The sequence below is a fragment of the Lepisosteus platostomus genome, chromosome 22 (assembly GCF_059453375.1).
Source record: "Lepisosteus platostomus isolate fLepPlt1 chromosome 22, fLepPlt1.hap1, whole genome shotgun sequence".
In the NCBI taxonomy this organism is placed as follows: domain Eukaryota; kingdom Metazoa; phylum Chordata; class Actinopteri; order Semionotiformes; family Lepisosteidae; genus Lepisosteus; species Lepisosteus platostomus.
The window spans coordinates 8,792,640-8,809,746 of record NC_142632.1 but is presented as its reverse complement, the minus strand read 5'-3'; the positions used below and the strand labels follow the sequence as shown (position 1 = coordinate 8,809,746).

At 45.8% G+C, this 17,107-nt stretch overlaps 2 protein-coding genes across 5 annotated transcripts; both read right to left on the bottom strand.

The window, feature by feature from the left end:
- Positions 1-653: 653 nt before the first annotated feature.
- Positions 654-5,484, bottom strand: LOC148643377 (dynein light chain 2, cytoplasmic). The gene is made up of 3 exons (XM_088616391.1): positions 5,296-5,484; positions 2,854-2,992; positions 654-2,076 (listed from the first exon to the last, which is right to left on the bottom strand). The coding sequence occupies exons 2-3, from the start codon at positions 2,983-2,985 to the stop codon at positions 1,939-1,941; spliced, it is 270 nt and encodes an 89-aa protein (XP_088472517.1). The 5' UTR covers positions 2,986-2,992; positions 5,296-5,484; the 3' UTR covers positions 654-1,938.
- Positions 5,485-10,157: 4,673 nt separating this feature from the next.
- LOC148643376 (serine/arginine-rich splicing factor 1) lies at positions 10,158-16,285 on the bottom strand. Of its 4 annotated transcripts, none has more exons than XR_015929089.1 (5): positions 15,691-16,285; positions 14,046-14,227; positions 13,423-13,595; positions 12,264-12,401; positions 10,158-10,686 (listed from the first exon to the last, which is right to left on the bottom strand). XR_015929089.1 is itself a non-coding variant. In XM_088616390.1 (4 exons), exons 1-4 carry the CDS (start codon positions 15,882-15,884, stop codon positions 12,001-12,003), a joined length of 744 nt encoding a protein of 247 aa, XP_088472516.1. In that variant the 5' UTR covers positions 15,885-16,283; the 3' UTR covers positions 10,158-12,000. The 4 variants fall into 4 exon arrangements, 1 of the variants encoding a protein (XP_088472516.1); XR_015929088.1 differs by having other exon boundaries at positions 10,158-11,539; positions 15,691-16,284; XR_015929090.1 differs by having other exon boundaries at positions 10,158-11,539; positions 12,264-12,398; positions 15,691-16,284.
- Positions 16,286-17,107: the final 822 nt, after the last annotated feature.

Genomic DNA, 17,107 nt, shown 5'->3' with positions numbered 1-17,107 from the left:
GCAAGAATGCGCCCCGATGTCGCGGAAGTCAGGCAGCTTACCCTGCACGTCCTAGACTAGGGATTTAGATGTGTGTAAAAAAAAGTTATTTCATACTGTGAACATTTATTGAGAAACAACAGTTACATATACATGTCTATGTAATATTGGAATTACAAGTAATAGTCCACCAGATGGCTCTACCCCATATTCCTGTGGTAGGAGTCCCCCGGCTGTTATAGTTTTGGCACCAGAAAGCGAAGGGAAAAAAACCGGGGAGAAGTAGAGAGCATAAAAACAGCAGGAGAGAGCTACCGTGAGTAAGATGTCGGAGCAGTAGTGTAAAGTTCTGTACAACCAAACTTTACTTTAATATATATAGTTCGTTGTTCCACACCCGCCTACGTGCCATTCTTCGATCCATGTGAAGATACAACAATGCGGACAACAGAAGTGATCCTGACAAACGACTAATTTCTTAGACCGTTTAGTTTTCACTGGAAAGGGGACTTGGTTTTCAGCAGATATCCCCCCAACCATAACTGATCAATTACGTCATCACCCCATCTTGCTATATACGATTTTTTTTTTTATGAAGGCCAGCATAGCGTGGGAGACTTACTAGAGACTACAACACATTCATCAGACATCTGAAACAAATAGAAAGCCGTCGATTTATGACGTGTTGGTCACAGATTTTTTAATGTGACAAAAAGATGTACAGGAGTCTTTAAGTATGGTCATGGCTGAAAGCTTATGGAGCACATTTTACATACATACACATCTTTCCCAGGAGCATTATAACTCAAGAAGTATTTTATTTAAAAAAAACGCATGGATCACACAGTAATTTGTTTCAAAAGGGAAAACATACAGAAACCGAAGCAATGACAACACGTAACTGCTCTATAGACGTCCATGGCAGCTGCTCTTTCAGCACTTTTGAGTTTGTCTCCTAGTACTGTACTGGTGAAGACTCCTATTGTTGCTGGTTAGATCCACATTTTATTAATGGAGGCACACACTCCAGCTATCCTTCACAGCTGCTACAGCTTCTCCTTATTCAACTGAAGATCTTTCTCAAATACCACCTTCTAGTCCTAAAATGAACAAAGTCTGCTTCCTTCCATCAACCAGCACTGAAGGTGAACATGACCGATTTTGCACATTACAGGTTTCTTAGACTTAAAAGTTTGTTCTAGCACATATTTCTGCAAGATGGAAGTTCTAGTGTAATAAAATTACCTACATTTTTAGGATAATCAAGCACATGTATTATAGTTCAACGAGGATGTGCGGGCCCTGCCAGACAGGATTTCAGCAGATGTTTACACCGCTCAACACCAGGAGCTCCGTTAGGAAATGAGTTCCAGGTTAGTGTGCACTTGGAGATCCCTCTCTACAGGAGCACCAGGACCTCACCCCACTCATGAAAGCTTTGTGACTCCAAATCCCTTTTAGAATGGAAGCAAGTGTAGCACAAAAAAAAAAATCCCAGAACACGAAAACACAGAAAACAGATGCAAGAATATTAAGTGACGGTAATGATACAACCTTTGACAACATTTAACAATGCACCTTCCTTAGTATCAACAACCTTTATCCCCTACGTAAAGTAGACTTAACATTCCTTGTAACTGTATAAGTTCTTTATTTTCACTTAAAGGCCACCGTTAAAGCATTATTATTTTTTTTTTACAACTTCAGTGCAATAACAAAAATAAAAAAGCATTAACAAAAATCTCTTCCTGTTGCTTCACTTTCTTCCAGGCAACTAAAGAAAAGTAAGTTTTTTTTAATGCAACATATACACATTAAATATTGTATACAGTCCATGCAGTCGCGCACAGCCAGTTTTGTAGTCGCATTTTTTTTTTTGAAGTGTGTGGGGAGGTGTGGCGTCCGCCATCAGTGCATTGCAGTCCAGGGTTTGTGCCGCTCTCCTGCACCGGCCGAGGCTCAGCCCGACTTGAAGAGCAGAATGGCCACCTGGCCCAGGTAGAAGTAAATGAAGTGCTTCGTCTCGTGCGTCACATAGCTGCCGAAGTTCCTACCCACAATGCAGTGCCAGGTGGGGTTGTACTTCTTATCGAACTCCTGCCAAGACAACAGTATTAGCATGGCTGCAGGAAGATGGGGGAATGGGATGTCATTCCTTTTAGTGGCACTTTGTATTGCTTGGCTAATATGCCTCCTGTTGTGTATTAAACAGCATGGTGTAAAAAAATGTATATTGGGTGCTTATACATGTATGCGTCACTGCACTCCTGTGTGCACAAACGGCTCAGATTCTCTAGACTCAAACACTTCTGAACCCATTTGTTACCATTCAGTCAGCAGAGCAATAAAGCAACAAGTAATGGGTTTATTCAATGCTGAAAAAAAGGGAGAAAGAAAATGTTTCGGCCACTTCAGGGGGCCTGTGAGGCTCACACCTGAAGAAGGCTTCAAGGCCCAAACAGTTTTCTTTCTCCTTTTTTTTCCCCCAGCATGAAATAAACCTATTACTTGTTCCTTTGCAGCCACCCCCTGAACTAGAGCAATAAAGCTAATCAGTGGTGCATAGGACGCAGCTGCACCGAGTCCTGGCTTTGATTCCAGAATGAGTTGCCTTCTGTGTGGAGTCTGCATGTTCACCCACGTCCACAGACATGTGGATCAGGTTAATTGGCTTCCACACACACTCTTCCTATGAGTGGGTGTTCACACCCTGAGTAGTCCACATTTTGCACCCTGTGTTTCTGTGACAGGCGCCAGGCTGTGGTGACCTCGACCAGGAATGAGGGGATGACCAACATTTAAAGAGTAAAGCAGATGGTTAAAAAACATGTACTGCAAACGCAGGCAGACAGCGCTCACGAACAGCCATCTCACCTTCTTGATGTAAGCAGCAATGTCCTTCTCAATATTATATTTCTCCATGGCTTGAGTGGCACAGTCCACGGCATCCTGCTGCATGTCCTCAGACATGTCAGCGTTCTTGATCACTGCCTTCCTGTCAGACATGGCGTCTCTACAAAGGGAGGGGGCAAAAAAGTAAAATAAAGCCCTTGAGCACAACTTATTACAAGGGTTTAAAACAAAGCAGCCATTTTTATTCACAGCCATTTCAAACGGATCAAGTCAAATGCCCTTTTTGGAAGGAAAGGGCCTGAAAGATGGAATCTCCCCTAAATTAGCCGGATAAAAGAAACCCTCCTTTACAGCACTCCTACGGCACTGTAGGAATGTTTTTAAGTTTGTGGAGTTTTGGCAGGTGTACAGATGGAACAGGATGTGGACAAGAGAGGTTAAGAGGAAGCAAGTTTCTCCATTGAGACTTGCACCTTGCTGTTTAATGGTTGCCGAGTGAAACACCATCAAGACTGAGCCCTTCACAGATGTCAGCTGAACCACAGTTAGCCGCCCACCAGACAGCTTCTGCTGTCAGCTCAGCGGCCACGAGCCATGCTGGGAGCACAGCTTGCATCCCTCCGTCGCCAACGGGAACGGGCAGGTCCGTAAAGCCACCCGGGGCTCCTTCGTTAACGAGAGCCGCCGGCTCGGGTTCTGAACGGCCCGACCGAGACGAGCACCAGCAGTCCAGAGTGGTCCTTTTCCCCCCCTAACCTCCTCTTCGGAAAGGACAGCAGAGGACTCCAAACACCTCCGGTGGCCAGGAATGCAAAGTCTCATCATGCATCTCCCGCCCACCCCTCTCCATACAGTATTAATGCTTACTAATAGAAGCAGAAAAGTCATTCGGGGGCCTGGGAGTAAAACCAGGAAATTAAAGAGATATGACTTTATAGCTGGATAGTCCACAGGAAGCACTCCAGGCTGGCCTCGAAGGGTTCATGCTGCTGGATATGAATCTCTCTGCCCAAGCAGAGGGATTTTACAGAATTAAATAAAACCCAACTATAGGTCCTAAAATACCGACATCTTGCTAATCCAAGCATAAAAACCTTACACTCTCCATTCAATCTCATCACCCCCACTGCTTCAGTAAATGACACCACAAGAAGGAACCCGGGATTGTCTTGCTATGCTAAAAAGAAAATAAGCAAAACGTTAAGGGCACGTTACAAGGGACCCTTCGTCCAAACCCACGCGGAGGCTTATCCAAGGCCCGCCACAAAAAAAAAAAAAAACCCACGTTTCAAACACGTCCAACAGACAGCAGGAGGCGAGCACCGGAACTACCCCACCGGCCGAACATGACACGTGACGCGACATCAATACCCCCGCTGCCGGTGCGCACGCAGGCGAGAGCGCCCATTTGCTGCTGTTCAAGGGGAACGTTTTTAATTCTAGAGACGTTCCCTCGTCGTATAGCGAGTGGCCGCACTTGACACAAGTACAGCCGCAGCTAAATCGGTTCTCCCAGTGTAAGGGGGGGGGAATCTTAGTGTGCCAGGAAGACATCAATCCACTTGTCGACAGATTGTCTTTTTGACAAAAAAAAAACCGACAGCGCCCTTAACATTTGCGATGCAGCTTAAAGTGATGAAGAATGTTTACTGCCCCCCCCCACGCCACAAAATGAGGTGCTGGAAATTAGAGAGGGGGGGGGGGCGGTTTCAAGCTTTGCAAAGGTTTAGGAGATGACTGGTCGTCTTTACTGGCACCCCCACAGCCCAGCGTCCTATTTGACTTCTGACTGAAGCGAAAATTACGATGCACAAAACGCCGCGCTCCCGTCAGGCGCACACTTTCAGCCACGCAGCACAACATCCCGAACAGCTCCGCTGCCCCCCCAAGCCCGGTGTTAATTCAATCAGAAGGATTACATAATGAGCCCCTTCCCAGCTCACTTCTTTGAACCCGCTACATGCACAGCCTCTGCCCTCATCGCCATCCGAATAGGCAGCGACCATAACACGAGAACGTCCAAGATGGGCATCGCGTTACCGCAGACCGAGCGGACACCCGGCTGCACGCTGCTCGGACAAGACCTTTCCAAGAAGGAGGGCGAAACAGAAGCTCGCAGCTGATGCTGATCAGGCCACGAGTGGCGTGGAAGACACGGCGATTGTCGAAGAAAAACGGCGTCAATACACATGGGACTCTTAAAAAAAAAAAGCTCTTTCAAAAGGGCATTGCCGGTTTGAACACACAAAAAAAAGAGTTACACTGTAATTACGTACAGAACAAGCACCGACGCTGCTCCTTAACCACCTCCACTCGCAATAATAAAAACCAATGAGAGTCAGGTGTCGCGTCGTGTTGTGAAACGTGATTTTCTACCCCATAGCGCAGACAGCTAAAAAAGCACAACTGCCTAGTTGCTTAAATCCACTTCCACTCATGGGGGGGGGGAGGAAGGTCACTCACCTTTATCGGCGCGGCTCACTCGTCTCTAATGTTGCACAAAACACCGCCTCGCACCCAGCACACCTCGCTAGGCTCGGGTTCGCTGTCTCGCTCGACTGCTTCAGCGGCTTGCGGCTCGGCTGGCTTGGCTGTCGGTCTGCACAGATTTGCTCGTAGCTGATCTGCGGGTATCTGCCCGGCTAAAATACCTCCCCCGCCCTCCGCACTGCCGCACGCCACGGCGCCTCCCATTGGCCGAGCCGCGGCCACTCCCCTCGCGCTGCAAGCATTTTCCTCCTGCTCCTCTCTGCCCGCATCTTATTTCAGCCCACAATGCAACGCGGGAGAGAGGTGTGGGGAGCGGAGTGGGGGGTGCGGGTGAGGGGGAGGGGGGTAGCGAGGTGAGTTTGGCCTCTGTCGAGGTGTGTCCGGAGCGGCCGGTCCGCATCCCGTTTTGACCTCTGTGTGACATCACATCTGAGCATCGTGCAAGGCGCGATGCAGAAAGTTTTTTTTTGTTTGCAATCGTGACAAAACAAACAAAATCGCTAGATACGGTATCGGTCAAGAGCTTTTATCGTCTTTCGCTTCCCTTTTTTAATGTTCTCGCTCCGATTCGAGCCTTCATTCATAAAAAAAAAAACAATAGCACCCAAGATGTATACACCAGATGGGTGGAAAGTACATCATCCATCCCCGCCCGAGCAACCTCGCTAAGTTACAGCGAACATAATACTGCTCTACATAGCGAAATGTTATAATTGTTCCAGCTGGATCAGAGGGTACTACTTTCTTGATGATTCCGAAATTAAACACTCAATTCATCACTTTCTGGTCTGCCCGGTGCTCCGCGTTTCCAGCACCTGACATTATCTTCCTGCTTGGTTAAAGATGTTCACAGGTATTTTTAAACTTTGTTGCGGTATGATATAGTGTTGTCATTTAACGCTCTACAGCCGTTTCAAATGCAATTACCCTGAGAAACTCCAGGATATCTGGGAAGCAGCTCTTCTGGGGTGAACACGAGTTTACACTCGAGAGAGAGAGAGAGAGAGAGGAGCCCCAGTTAGATCTGAAATTAGTGAACCGAGTCCACCCAGCTCGTCTGATTCTCAGCAGCTTACTGATCCAAGCATTTCCCCCAGCCTTTACTCGAGAGAAACCACATTATCGGCTCTGACAACATGGCTGGGTAGCTTGTTCCATCCCCCCGCCACCCTTTGTGCAAGACTCAAGGACCCACCTGTCACTTTGAAAAAACGCTTCCCTGCAGATTCGTCCTCTGGGTCCGGTTCTGCTAGAGGAAAATGCTTAGGGGGCACATCCCCAGACCCAAAATGTTCACTGAGAACCCCCCAGCTCTGAGTGAAGGAGAAGCAGCTACCCCAGATCTTTCACGCACAGCAGCATGAAGTACTGCTTAGTTCTTCCAAGTACTTTCATCACAGCCCAGGAAATCAACTTATTTCTTACCATTTTATGACTTGTAGCTCACACCCAGCATGCACAGCAGCTGAACCACTAAATCTGCATCGGAAGGGGAACTTGGGCCACGTAGCTTTATCATCTCGGTGGTCTCAGAAACGGATGAAGGCACACCCCGCACGTCCATGGACGAGCAACTCAGCCTGGGCAAGTCTGCATTAATGAAAAGGGGACATTTCCCTCTCTTCCCAAGGACTGAGGCTGGTCTCCCATGACGTCGTGGGGCAGACAGAGCACCGTGGATCTATCACCCCAGATGGAAAAGGCGTTGGGGAACGAACGCTGACTGTCACAGTCCCTTACAGCGAACAGGAGCCCTCCACTCACCTTAGACACAGCTGCAGGAGTCCGTTGACTTCTGGAGTTCTTCCCAAAGGTTGTTTTCTGGTTTCATAACACAAACGGCCCCGCTGTCAGTGTCGCATCACTTTCTGGAACCACCTATCCAATTCGGATTCTCAGTGGCCCGGAGCTTATCCCAGGAGATATTGAGCACGAGGCAGGATACCCCCTGCAGGAAACACACTCCCACCGGAGTAAATTTTGCAGAAGCCAATTATCAGCACAGTCATGCTTGAAAGTTTGTGAACCCATATCAATCTTTGAGATTTTTTGTCACCACAAAATGCATATTTAAATCAGAATCTGTCGCTTCCGAATTGAAATAAAGTATTATTATTCACCAATGGGAGTGTTTTGAAAGAAAATGTCCATGCAGCAAAATAATACAGGCAGTATACAGAAATTGTGCAATGTGCAAAAATATGTGAACCCTTAGCTCTATGACTTACATCAGGGTGAAGCAGGATCAGGTGGGCCAATGGCAGAGTGTTAACCAATTAACTGAGATAACCAATGAAACTGAAAATCTGAATTGATGTGTTAGGGAGGATTAAACATAAACAATTGCAAGAAAGCAGGTCAGTTACTCTTCCTACAGGTCTAGCATCACGCCCCAAACTAAGGAAACATCAGCAGAACTGAGAAAAAAAGGAGAAGATGCTCATCAATCTGGACGAGGTTATTAAGCCATTTCAAGAAGATTCGGACTCTGCAAATCCACTGTTTTGCAGACACACATCGAGTGTCCTCGATGGGGCTGTTTTTCTTACTCTGGCCCTGGGCAACCTGACATCATTAAGGGAATCGTGTATTCTGAGAAATATGAAGGAATTCTTGAGAAGAATGTCCTCAACACTCAAGCAAGTCCACTAAAGAATGGCTTAGGAAGAAGAGGTTCTGTGTCCTGGAATGGCCAAGCCAAAGCCCTGACCCAAATCCTATTGAAATACTGTGGCAGGACCTGAAGAGGGTCTCTTCTCCTTCAAACCTCGCAGAGCTAGCGGAGTATTGTAAAATCCCTCCAGCAAGATGTCAGAGACTGATAATTGGTTATAGGTGTTATTGACTGTTCATGTACTTTTGCACACAAGAATATCTGGTGATTTGTTACATAGAGTCTAATAATCTATCAGTTCAAATCCCTTTTTATGTGTGGGAAGTCTTTATTTAGGACATTCATTAAGAGTTCAGGTTCATATATCTACAATAATGACCACCTTGAAGGGTTCTCAAACTTTCAAGCATGACTGTATGTCTTTGGACTAGAAGGAAACCCACACAGAAGAGAACATGCAAACTCCCTGCAGACAGCACCCCAGGGATTGAACCCAGGGCCCCAGCTCTGTGAGGCAGCAATGCTCATCACTGTGCTGCCCTTAATAACATAATAGAAATCAAGTCCCTTCACTCTGTGACCTGTGATCTTTCATGACATAGTGACAGCTCCAAGCCCTAATTGTACAGTGGTACAACCTTAAAAACCTTTTCAAGTGTTTTTAAACCACTTCCAAAATGTCCTACATTTACAAGGAGTTACTATTCATACAGTATCTCCATCCATTTTCGTTCAAGATGACCAAAAGAAACATGACAAACATTCTTTAAAAATCTTAAATTTTATTTAAATGAAGACTGATAAAACCAATGAAGATATTAATGCCCAGAACACTGCACAAAATGTATGAAGTACATGGTAACACATTTCATGACACCATCCCTACTGCCTCTCAATGTATGAAACATATACTGACATATCAATTATTACAGGACACATGCAAATCAACTGTTATTGGCTTATTTTCCTACATCTTCCAGCTCCCAAGTTCCATTTTAAAAATATTTTTTTCCTAAACCAGGGATATGAATCACTAATCAACCACATTATATTGTTTGCAGAACTTGAAATACCAAGGATTTTGCTTCCTAAGTAACCACACAATCAAACCATACATGCTGCAGTGCAACACAACCGCAAAGGGAAATAACTTCAGTTCTACTCCAGAATTAGTTCCACACTAGAAAATTAATACCATCTGATACTACATAGCTACAGGACCCACAGTTCTTTTATTCAAGCCAATTCTGCAATTCATTTAGAAACTCAAAAGGATGAACAGAACTTGGAGTGGGGTGGTCCAATTTGTTTTAGTCTTCTAGGTATCATTCCAACTGAGCTCTCTAAAACAACATCCGAATGACTCCACTGCACTAATTTATCACCATCTCAACTCTGCAGCTGCTGCTTCCAATTGACTTAGAAAACCAACTTGCACACCAACCCTCCAGGACCTGGGATTAAAATCGTTGGCAGATCATTTGCATTTTAAGGTAACCAAGGATGAAATGGTGACCAGCATGTTTTCGGTATTATCTAGATATATAATCTTTGGTTCAACAACTCCATCCCACATTTTGACAATGATGGGATGCAAAATCTAATGAAAAAGAATCTAGAACTGAATTTAGTATGTAATGTATACTAGTTAAAAGGGCTGCCCTAGACGACAATGGACAAACGGCATTTACCTGATGTTTCCCAATGCAATATAAATGGATCTTAATTCACATCTTTCTCAGGGATGCGGGGATTCTTACAGCCTCATACCAGAGCTAAAAGGGAATAGTGCTTTAAGCCACTCAGCAGCCCACAAGTTATATCCTGTTGCCCACTACTCATACAGCCTGACTCAGCACCCTTAAACCAACATACTAAAAATAAATCTTACATCCCGTCTATGAAAAATGAGAAATTAGGATCTAGCGTTATAAGAGGTACTTTAAAAAAGGATTCAGTATCCTCTATGAAGCATAATGTAAAAGCCTTCAAATCATCACGCAGACTGACTTCGAGACAAGGTTCTTTCTGGTATGTCTCCCTCTGGGCATTTCCCAAACACTCGATGTCCTAACCGTGCTTAACTCTGCTATAAACACCAGCAAATTTATGTGGCGAAGTGACACAACAGACCTAGAAAACCATACTCGTCCAGTGCCTGTAAAGAAAAGCCATAGGAAATCACCATGTTGAATACACAAACAAAAGGCAAACTCCCAAATAGTTTTAGATTTTTATTGTGAAGAAAAAAAAACTACAAACTAAACAAAATGACTTTGAAGTAATCCAATTAAAGGCCTGATCTCGCCAGTTTTTATCAGGGCAATAACCATCCCAAAAGGAACTTTAAACCTAAGCCACCAACCCCCATCCCTCCCACTTTATTCCCATCTATTTACCAAACTCCTCATGCGTATTCCATCCAAGGAGATTGATCCAGCCTCCTGGTCCTCGCTTTGCTCCTCTTATACAAAAATAAAAAAGCCAAATCCCATGACCGTGTGCCTTTGGGACTCCAAAAATTAAAAGAAAAAAGATAAATTGAGATTTTGGTTTTGAATAGCCAATTAAAAAGATGATTTTGAATTCCGCGATTATGTGGTTTGGTGGGGGGAATCCACTCCTACAGTTCCCGGTAAAATGATCCCGCTCCATGAATCCATCCTTCCCTATCCTATTCTGATTATGAATTGATCCAATGATCCGGCTCCAAGGATTGGGATCCAGTGAGCCCCGCCTCCAATCCAAACCTTTAAATACCGGCAAACCAAAAAAAAGGAGGCAACAAGTTAGAATCAGGACTGTAATCAAACAGCTATTTTTTTTCCTTAAAAATGATGCAACTAGGAGGAGATCATATGGCTGGTTATTAGTTAAAAATTAATATATACAAAACAAATGGAGGATGCCAGACAATGATCAGCTCCCAAGGCAAGTCAATGGTGCAGCACAGTATAAGCAAGTATTTTTAACATACTGAGGGGGTCAATGCTTCAAATATCTACACTTACAGATTTTTAACCAAAACTACAGCTTGCTGAGGGAATTAGGACGCTACACAGGCACTATGTTAATGTATTACAAAAAAGTTACGGAAACTGCAATTTTGGTAAGTTACATTTACTGTCCAATGCCATGCTAGGGTCTTTAAATCAAGATACATAACTCCTGCACAGAACACGTAAAAATGTGAACCTGGTAAAAGGAAAAACACCCCTGCACGAGACGGCGCACAAGCATTACTACATTCAGTCAGACGAGGACATGCAAGCTTAGCAGTATTGATCAATGACAGAAGGGGGAGGGGTGGAGAATAAATGTCAAATAAAATGGCAAAGCACAACTAAAGTTTTAAAAAAGGTTGAAGTGTCAGTCATGGCATTCTGCGACTAAAAACCAAGTACCATGGTGCTGTCTATTCAAACTCAATACTGCCAAGTTCTTAAAAGTGACTGAAGCACTTGGTGTCATACCATTGCCTCCATTATTGATCTGACTGCTCCTCCTCCTCCAATTAGACACGCTTTGATTATCCTACTATGAATGAATTGTGCTTCACAATCCTTTATTCCAAAGCATTCTTTAATCCTTCGCTTCAGATGTCTATAGAAAGACACATGAAAAGGTAAAAAATTTTTTACAATGACTCCCGCTGTTCCACAAAAGCAGGTTAAGCCCTCCCACCCCCACCCCCCGCCCAAACAAGCAAGCAGTAAACCCCACCTTTGACAAAATGGTGGAAGACAAAGCAATACCAATTTTGTTTTCGGCTCCAAGACCCCAGACTTTCAATTTGTAAAAAAAAAAAAAAACAGGCTATACAGTGTTTAAAATACACTTCAGGCAGGGCACACAGGGAAAATGTCGACTGCGGAGTGGGAGGACTGGGAAGGACAGGACGGGGACATGTCCACAGACCAGTTTTTCTTTTATGAAGAACTAGGTCACCAGCAAAACCAATTTAATATCCAAAAACCGTAGCAAACTTTAATAAAACAGGGAAAGAAAATTCTGTACGACAACGAAGGACCCCGAGAGCGGGGGCGCGCGGGGCGCGGGCGGGCCTAGGTGCGGGAGCGGGAGCGGCTGTGGCGCGGCGAGTAGCGCGGCGATCCTCGGCTGCGCCGCGGCGAGTAGCTGCGGCTGCGGCTGCGGCTGTTGCTGCGGCTCCGGCTGCGGCTGCGGCTCCGGGAGCGGGAGCGTCCGTAGCTGGGGCTCCGGGGGCCGTCGACTTTCACACGGATGTACGCGGTCTCTCCCTGGTGGACACGGAGAGAACTGGCTCATGAAAAAAACACCCCGGGGGAAGCCGTCCACAGACACTTACCATCTCTGTCTTTCCTGTCAGCCTGTCCCCTTCCATCTACTACAAACAACTGGGTTTTCATGTCAGGCCCCGCTACGGGTTTGCACGCGCCATGATTCCCCCTCTGACAAGAATCCCTGCATCCGTCAGAAGACACTGCTAAACCAGAACAGGTTTACAGGTTTAACGGTTTTTTTAAAAACATGGCCTTTGCCCAAATCAACGGGGGGGATTATTAAGGCTAAGAGACCCCAGTAAGACATTGTCAACATGAAAGGCAATTAGGCTGCATCCCAATATGTAGTCCCCAACCTTTCACTGCTGAGGCATCTGGGATACGTGAACCCATTAGTGCCTTTCAGTGGGCAGCACGAGCTGCACACACTTGAATCCCAGGGTTTTACAAGCCGCCCTGCGTCAAGCCACAACCTCTTGACTTCTGCCTAAAGGCCAATTATAATCAACCCTCTCTGGATACGGAGAAAGGGAAGCCAGGTGGGGATCATTCTAACTCCCCGTTTAAAGCTGAGATCTACTCCCTCATTAGCACAAGTATGTGCCCTGGTAAGCAAGACCAAAGGAGAAGCAGACCAACAGCCCTCTAATATAGGGGGCGGTATTTTTTTTGCTGTGCACAAAATACTAGACCACAATAAAATGCTTAAATTTTAAAAGGTGTTTAAGCTGCGAATAGATTCGCTGGTCTGACCAAAAGTTGGGAAGCTTCTGGAATGCAAGAGGTAACTGTCAAAGTAGCAGTTTCTGTGCACACATTCATGCAGACTATAAGATCAATGAGACACCTTCTGCTTCAGGGAAAATGAAACATGTGGGAAATCACATAAATTAGATATTTCAGGAAATGCAAGTCTTAGAAAGCCGTTTCATTAGTTTCAAAAAGTGCCCAACATACATACCTCTTTAGAATAGGCTAATGGGCAAAAATGAGTCAGTTAAATCTTTTAAACCACAGGGCCAGTATTCCAGCATGGCATTCTGAGCTTGGCACCAAGCCTAATGACATTTTAAACTACAGGCGACATTCATTGGGACATCTCACTTACAAGAAGGTCCCAGTAAATGTCATTAAATCCAGCTCATTTGCTTACCTTAAAAGAAAAATCCAACATTTATGAACTTTGTATCCAATGCAGGTCCAGTTAGAAAACCTCAAACCTACCTCGTGTGATCTGAATTTAGTGTTATCCAGTTTTCGTACAGCGTAGGTCATATCTTCTTTGCGAACAAACTCCACAACACCAGTTCCATCTCGGAAAACGTCAGCATAACATACATCACCTGCTTCACGCATGTGATCCTTTAGATCCTGCCAGCTGCCGCTTGGAGGAAGACCTACAAGAATTGCAGAGCTTGTCAGCAGAAGCAATCTGAACAGCACCCAGATCAATACAGATGAAAGATGCATTTGTAACTGACCACCCACAAAAAAACACTCACTGCATCCAGGTGGATGCTGCACATTGGTGGTGGTGGAGAGGACTCCCCATTACCTGTAAAGCGCTTTGAGTGGAGTGTTCAGAAAAGCGCTATATAAGTGTAAGCAATTATTATTACTATTACTGCCCAATGACTAATTGTAACTGTTGAAATGATTTCACAGCAGTTAGAAATTCACAATATTGGGCAATATTTCCAAATGTGAACTTCTCTCTTGATAAAAAGATCATTCATGACTAGTATACTGAAGAATTGATAAGATAGAATCATTTGTTGCATTAAGAGTAACAGACTCCATTTGTACTTCATGCATAGAGATTTGCAATATCCAGTAGTGAGGCTTACCTGAAACTATGACTCTGTACTCCGATCGCCTAGAGGGGGGGCCATATCGGCCTCTGGGGGCTCCAATCCCCCCACCTCCGCCCCCTCTACCTGTGCCCCTCCCACTTCTGGGGAACTCAACTCGAAGGCGGTATCCATCATAGTCATAGCCATCCCGTCCGTATACTGCGTCCTCAGCATCCCTGAAAACAGCACCACACGCAGGACTTGAAGCTATTTCAGAAACCAGGGTGTACAAGAAGGAAAGACAGTGGATTTGTTTGCTGGTTAGCAAAGCTTAATTTAAACAAATATGCTTCCCCACAACAGCAGGGACGGCAGGAAGGCACCCTACAGTTTGCCAGGGGAAGACACGTGTATACAGGCGAACAGCAGCTGCAGAAAGTACCTCGAGTATATTCGCATGCCTTTCAGTCTCATCTGCGTTTCCGGCGAGTCGTCAGCAGGTCCCATATCGCGATATACCAAACCGCACGGCACGTTTTCATAACCGCGTGATATTATGAATTCGAAACTGTTCCATTGGCACTACTATCATTTGAACGTGCCCCCATGCACGAATAAATGTTCAATTTTCTGGGCAGCTCAGGAATAAAAGACACCAGGTGAGCAAAGTCGACGCATGAACTCTTTCAGACAAAGATGGGGTTAGGAATGAGGTGGGGGCAAACGCAAACTACAATAAAGATAAAGCATTTGTCGGTGAATGCCAGTATTCCAAATATTTCACTATTCCACCGCGATTGACAGAATCAGGCCCAGCAATCGTAAGAAGGCTCCGAGCGCCGCCAGCTTCCTCCACTATAACAAGGCTGGCGGCGGTCGTCACATGGCGAGAAAATGAGCGCCAAACCACCACAATAGGGGAAACATCCTGCATGCTTGAAAAGTAGCAGGTGAAGCATGGTTTCACGGCGCTGTGAACTAGTATTTCCCCCATCTGGTATTTAATCTCCCGAAAGTTAGGGGAAACCCCGAGGTTATCCTAATTATCGACCCCGTCCCTCATCTCCAGCGGAAGGAAACAAAAAAAAGTTTAACAGACGACAATTTGTATTTACAACGCTGCAACGGCGATCGAAAAGTTGCATCACTGCTTCAGCATATAAACCGTGGCCAAGAGAAAACTTTTTACAATCAACAAAGGAACAAAGACTCTGGAGGGTTTTGGGACCCTCGCCGCGTCGCGGGAGAAGCCGGCTAGAAGCTTATATCAGCACCATCGCGGTTTTTATAGGGCCTCATCGAAATTCCGAATGATCTGCTCAGATAAGCTTGACCAACGCTCGGTACAGCTCCACGTAGCCAGGAACACGCGTGTGCGCCCTCGCACAGACCAGGCAATCGACTTCCAGCGCCCCGGCCACAGGGTACAACACCGCATGACCTGTAAGAGCCAGGCGCACGCTCAACGGGTCCTTAGCTCTCGACTTGCACAAGACTCCGCGCCCAATCGATGGAGAAAAAACAAAAAGGCATAACAAACGCCCCCGAGCACAAACGAGGCAGGGCTCCGGGTGCCCCGACCACCAGGATCGTGCAGACACGGGACCCACCGCGCGCGCGCCTCCCCCTAGGCCCGCGCCGCGCAGGCCGCGCGTGCTGCCCACGGCGCCTCTCCCTCCTCCCTGCCCGGCTCCCTCACCTGGGATCCTCAAACTCCACGAAGGCGAACGGCGGTCCTCCGCGCCGGTTTTTCAGGTCGATATCCCGGATGGCCCCGTACTTGTAAAAAACGTCCTCGATGTCCTTGGTGCGGATATCTGGGGGCAGGTTCCCCACGTAGATCCGACAATCGTTATTCCCAGCAGGGCCCCGAATCACACCACCGCCAGACATCGTGCGAGGAAACCGCTCAACCGCTACTACCGCGACTTAAAACAAAAAAAAATGACAAACGGCTAGCAGCCTGCCCGCTCACGGCTCACGTGCTGCAAACTTGATGCCCCGTTTATCTTCTAGCGTGCGCCTCGGTCTCCACGCACTCACTCCGCTCCCTGCCTTCTTCAAAATGGCGCCGGCTGTCCCAGTCGTTTGAACCGTCTTGCGCTGGCGGAGGAACACAACCGACCGAGCCCGCTCCGCGCTCTCCGGCTTGGAAGTGCACCTCCGACCTATAAAATAATCCCCTGTTTACCACTTCGCTGCGCCAGCGTGGAAAATAAAATAAAAACACCGAGTACGTTAAATGCCCACTAGGGAAAATAAATGTATAAAAGGCTTTGGCTTTTTCGATATTTTTCTTCCGCCGCTGCAAATAAAATAACGGAGGAACCTGTAGCGAACCCTGAACTTTTATGCTGGGGGGCCACACGCTACAGTGACGTCGTTTAGGTCGCGTTGCCCGAAGCCCCTCCTGCGCCAGTTTCAAATTACTATGAGTTTCTGAAAACTGAGAAAATGTGTTTTTTTTTTCTATTATAAAATAGCGACTTTATTTATCGAAGGCAATGTACAATCAACAGACCTCATAATTTCAAATTGTGCAAAACCTACATAAAGTAGGTTTGAAAAAATAAGAGATTTCGATAGTATTACAATGCCTAATGCAAAAAAACAAAAAGATAAAAGACACCCTACAATATCAGTGTATCCAAGAACGGTTTAGTGTTGAGAAATCAGATTTCTAGGACCAGACGCCCAGAAACAGACATTACAGATAAATAGCTTGTTAGTCTTAAGTGTGCTGTGCATCACTCGCTTTTAAAACTTGTTTGAATGAGACGCTTTTCGAAAGATGACTCCCAAATCTGAAATCGAAATGCAAACTATTTATTGCCTTAATCGGCGATAGCAATGAAAATGAAAGATGAAAAGCAGTTCCACAGATTAAGTGTTTTCAAGAATGTGGATTTTATTCACAGCTGAACTGGACGGGGGGGTAACCGTGTCCGTTAGTCTCTTTGGACAGCAGATAAAACCCCTCAAGGGCATCCAGGCTCCTGGCTTCTGTATAGACAAAGCACCGGCCACTCCGTGCGGGAACAGTCGGCCATTTTCTCTTTGTGTGCTCACTTTTTAAAACTTTGTGGAATAACCGACAGTATTTGAAATAAGTTTGC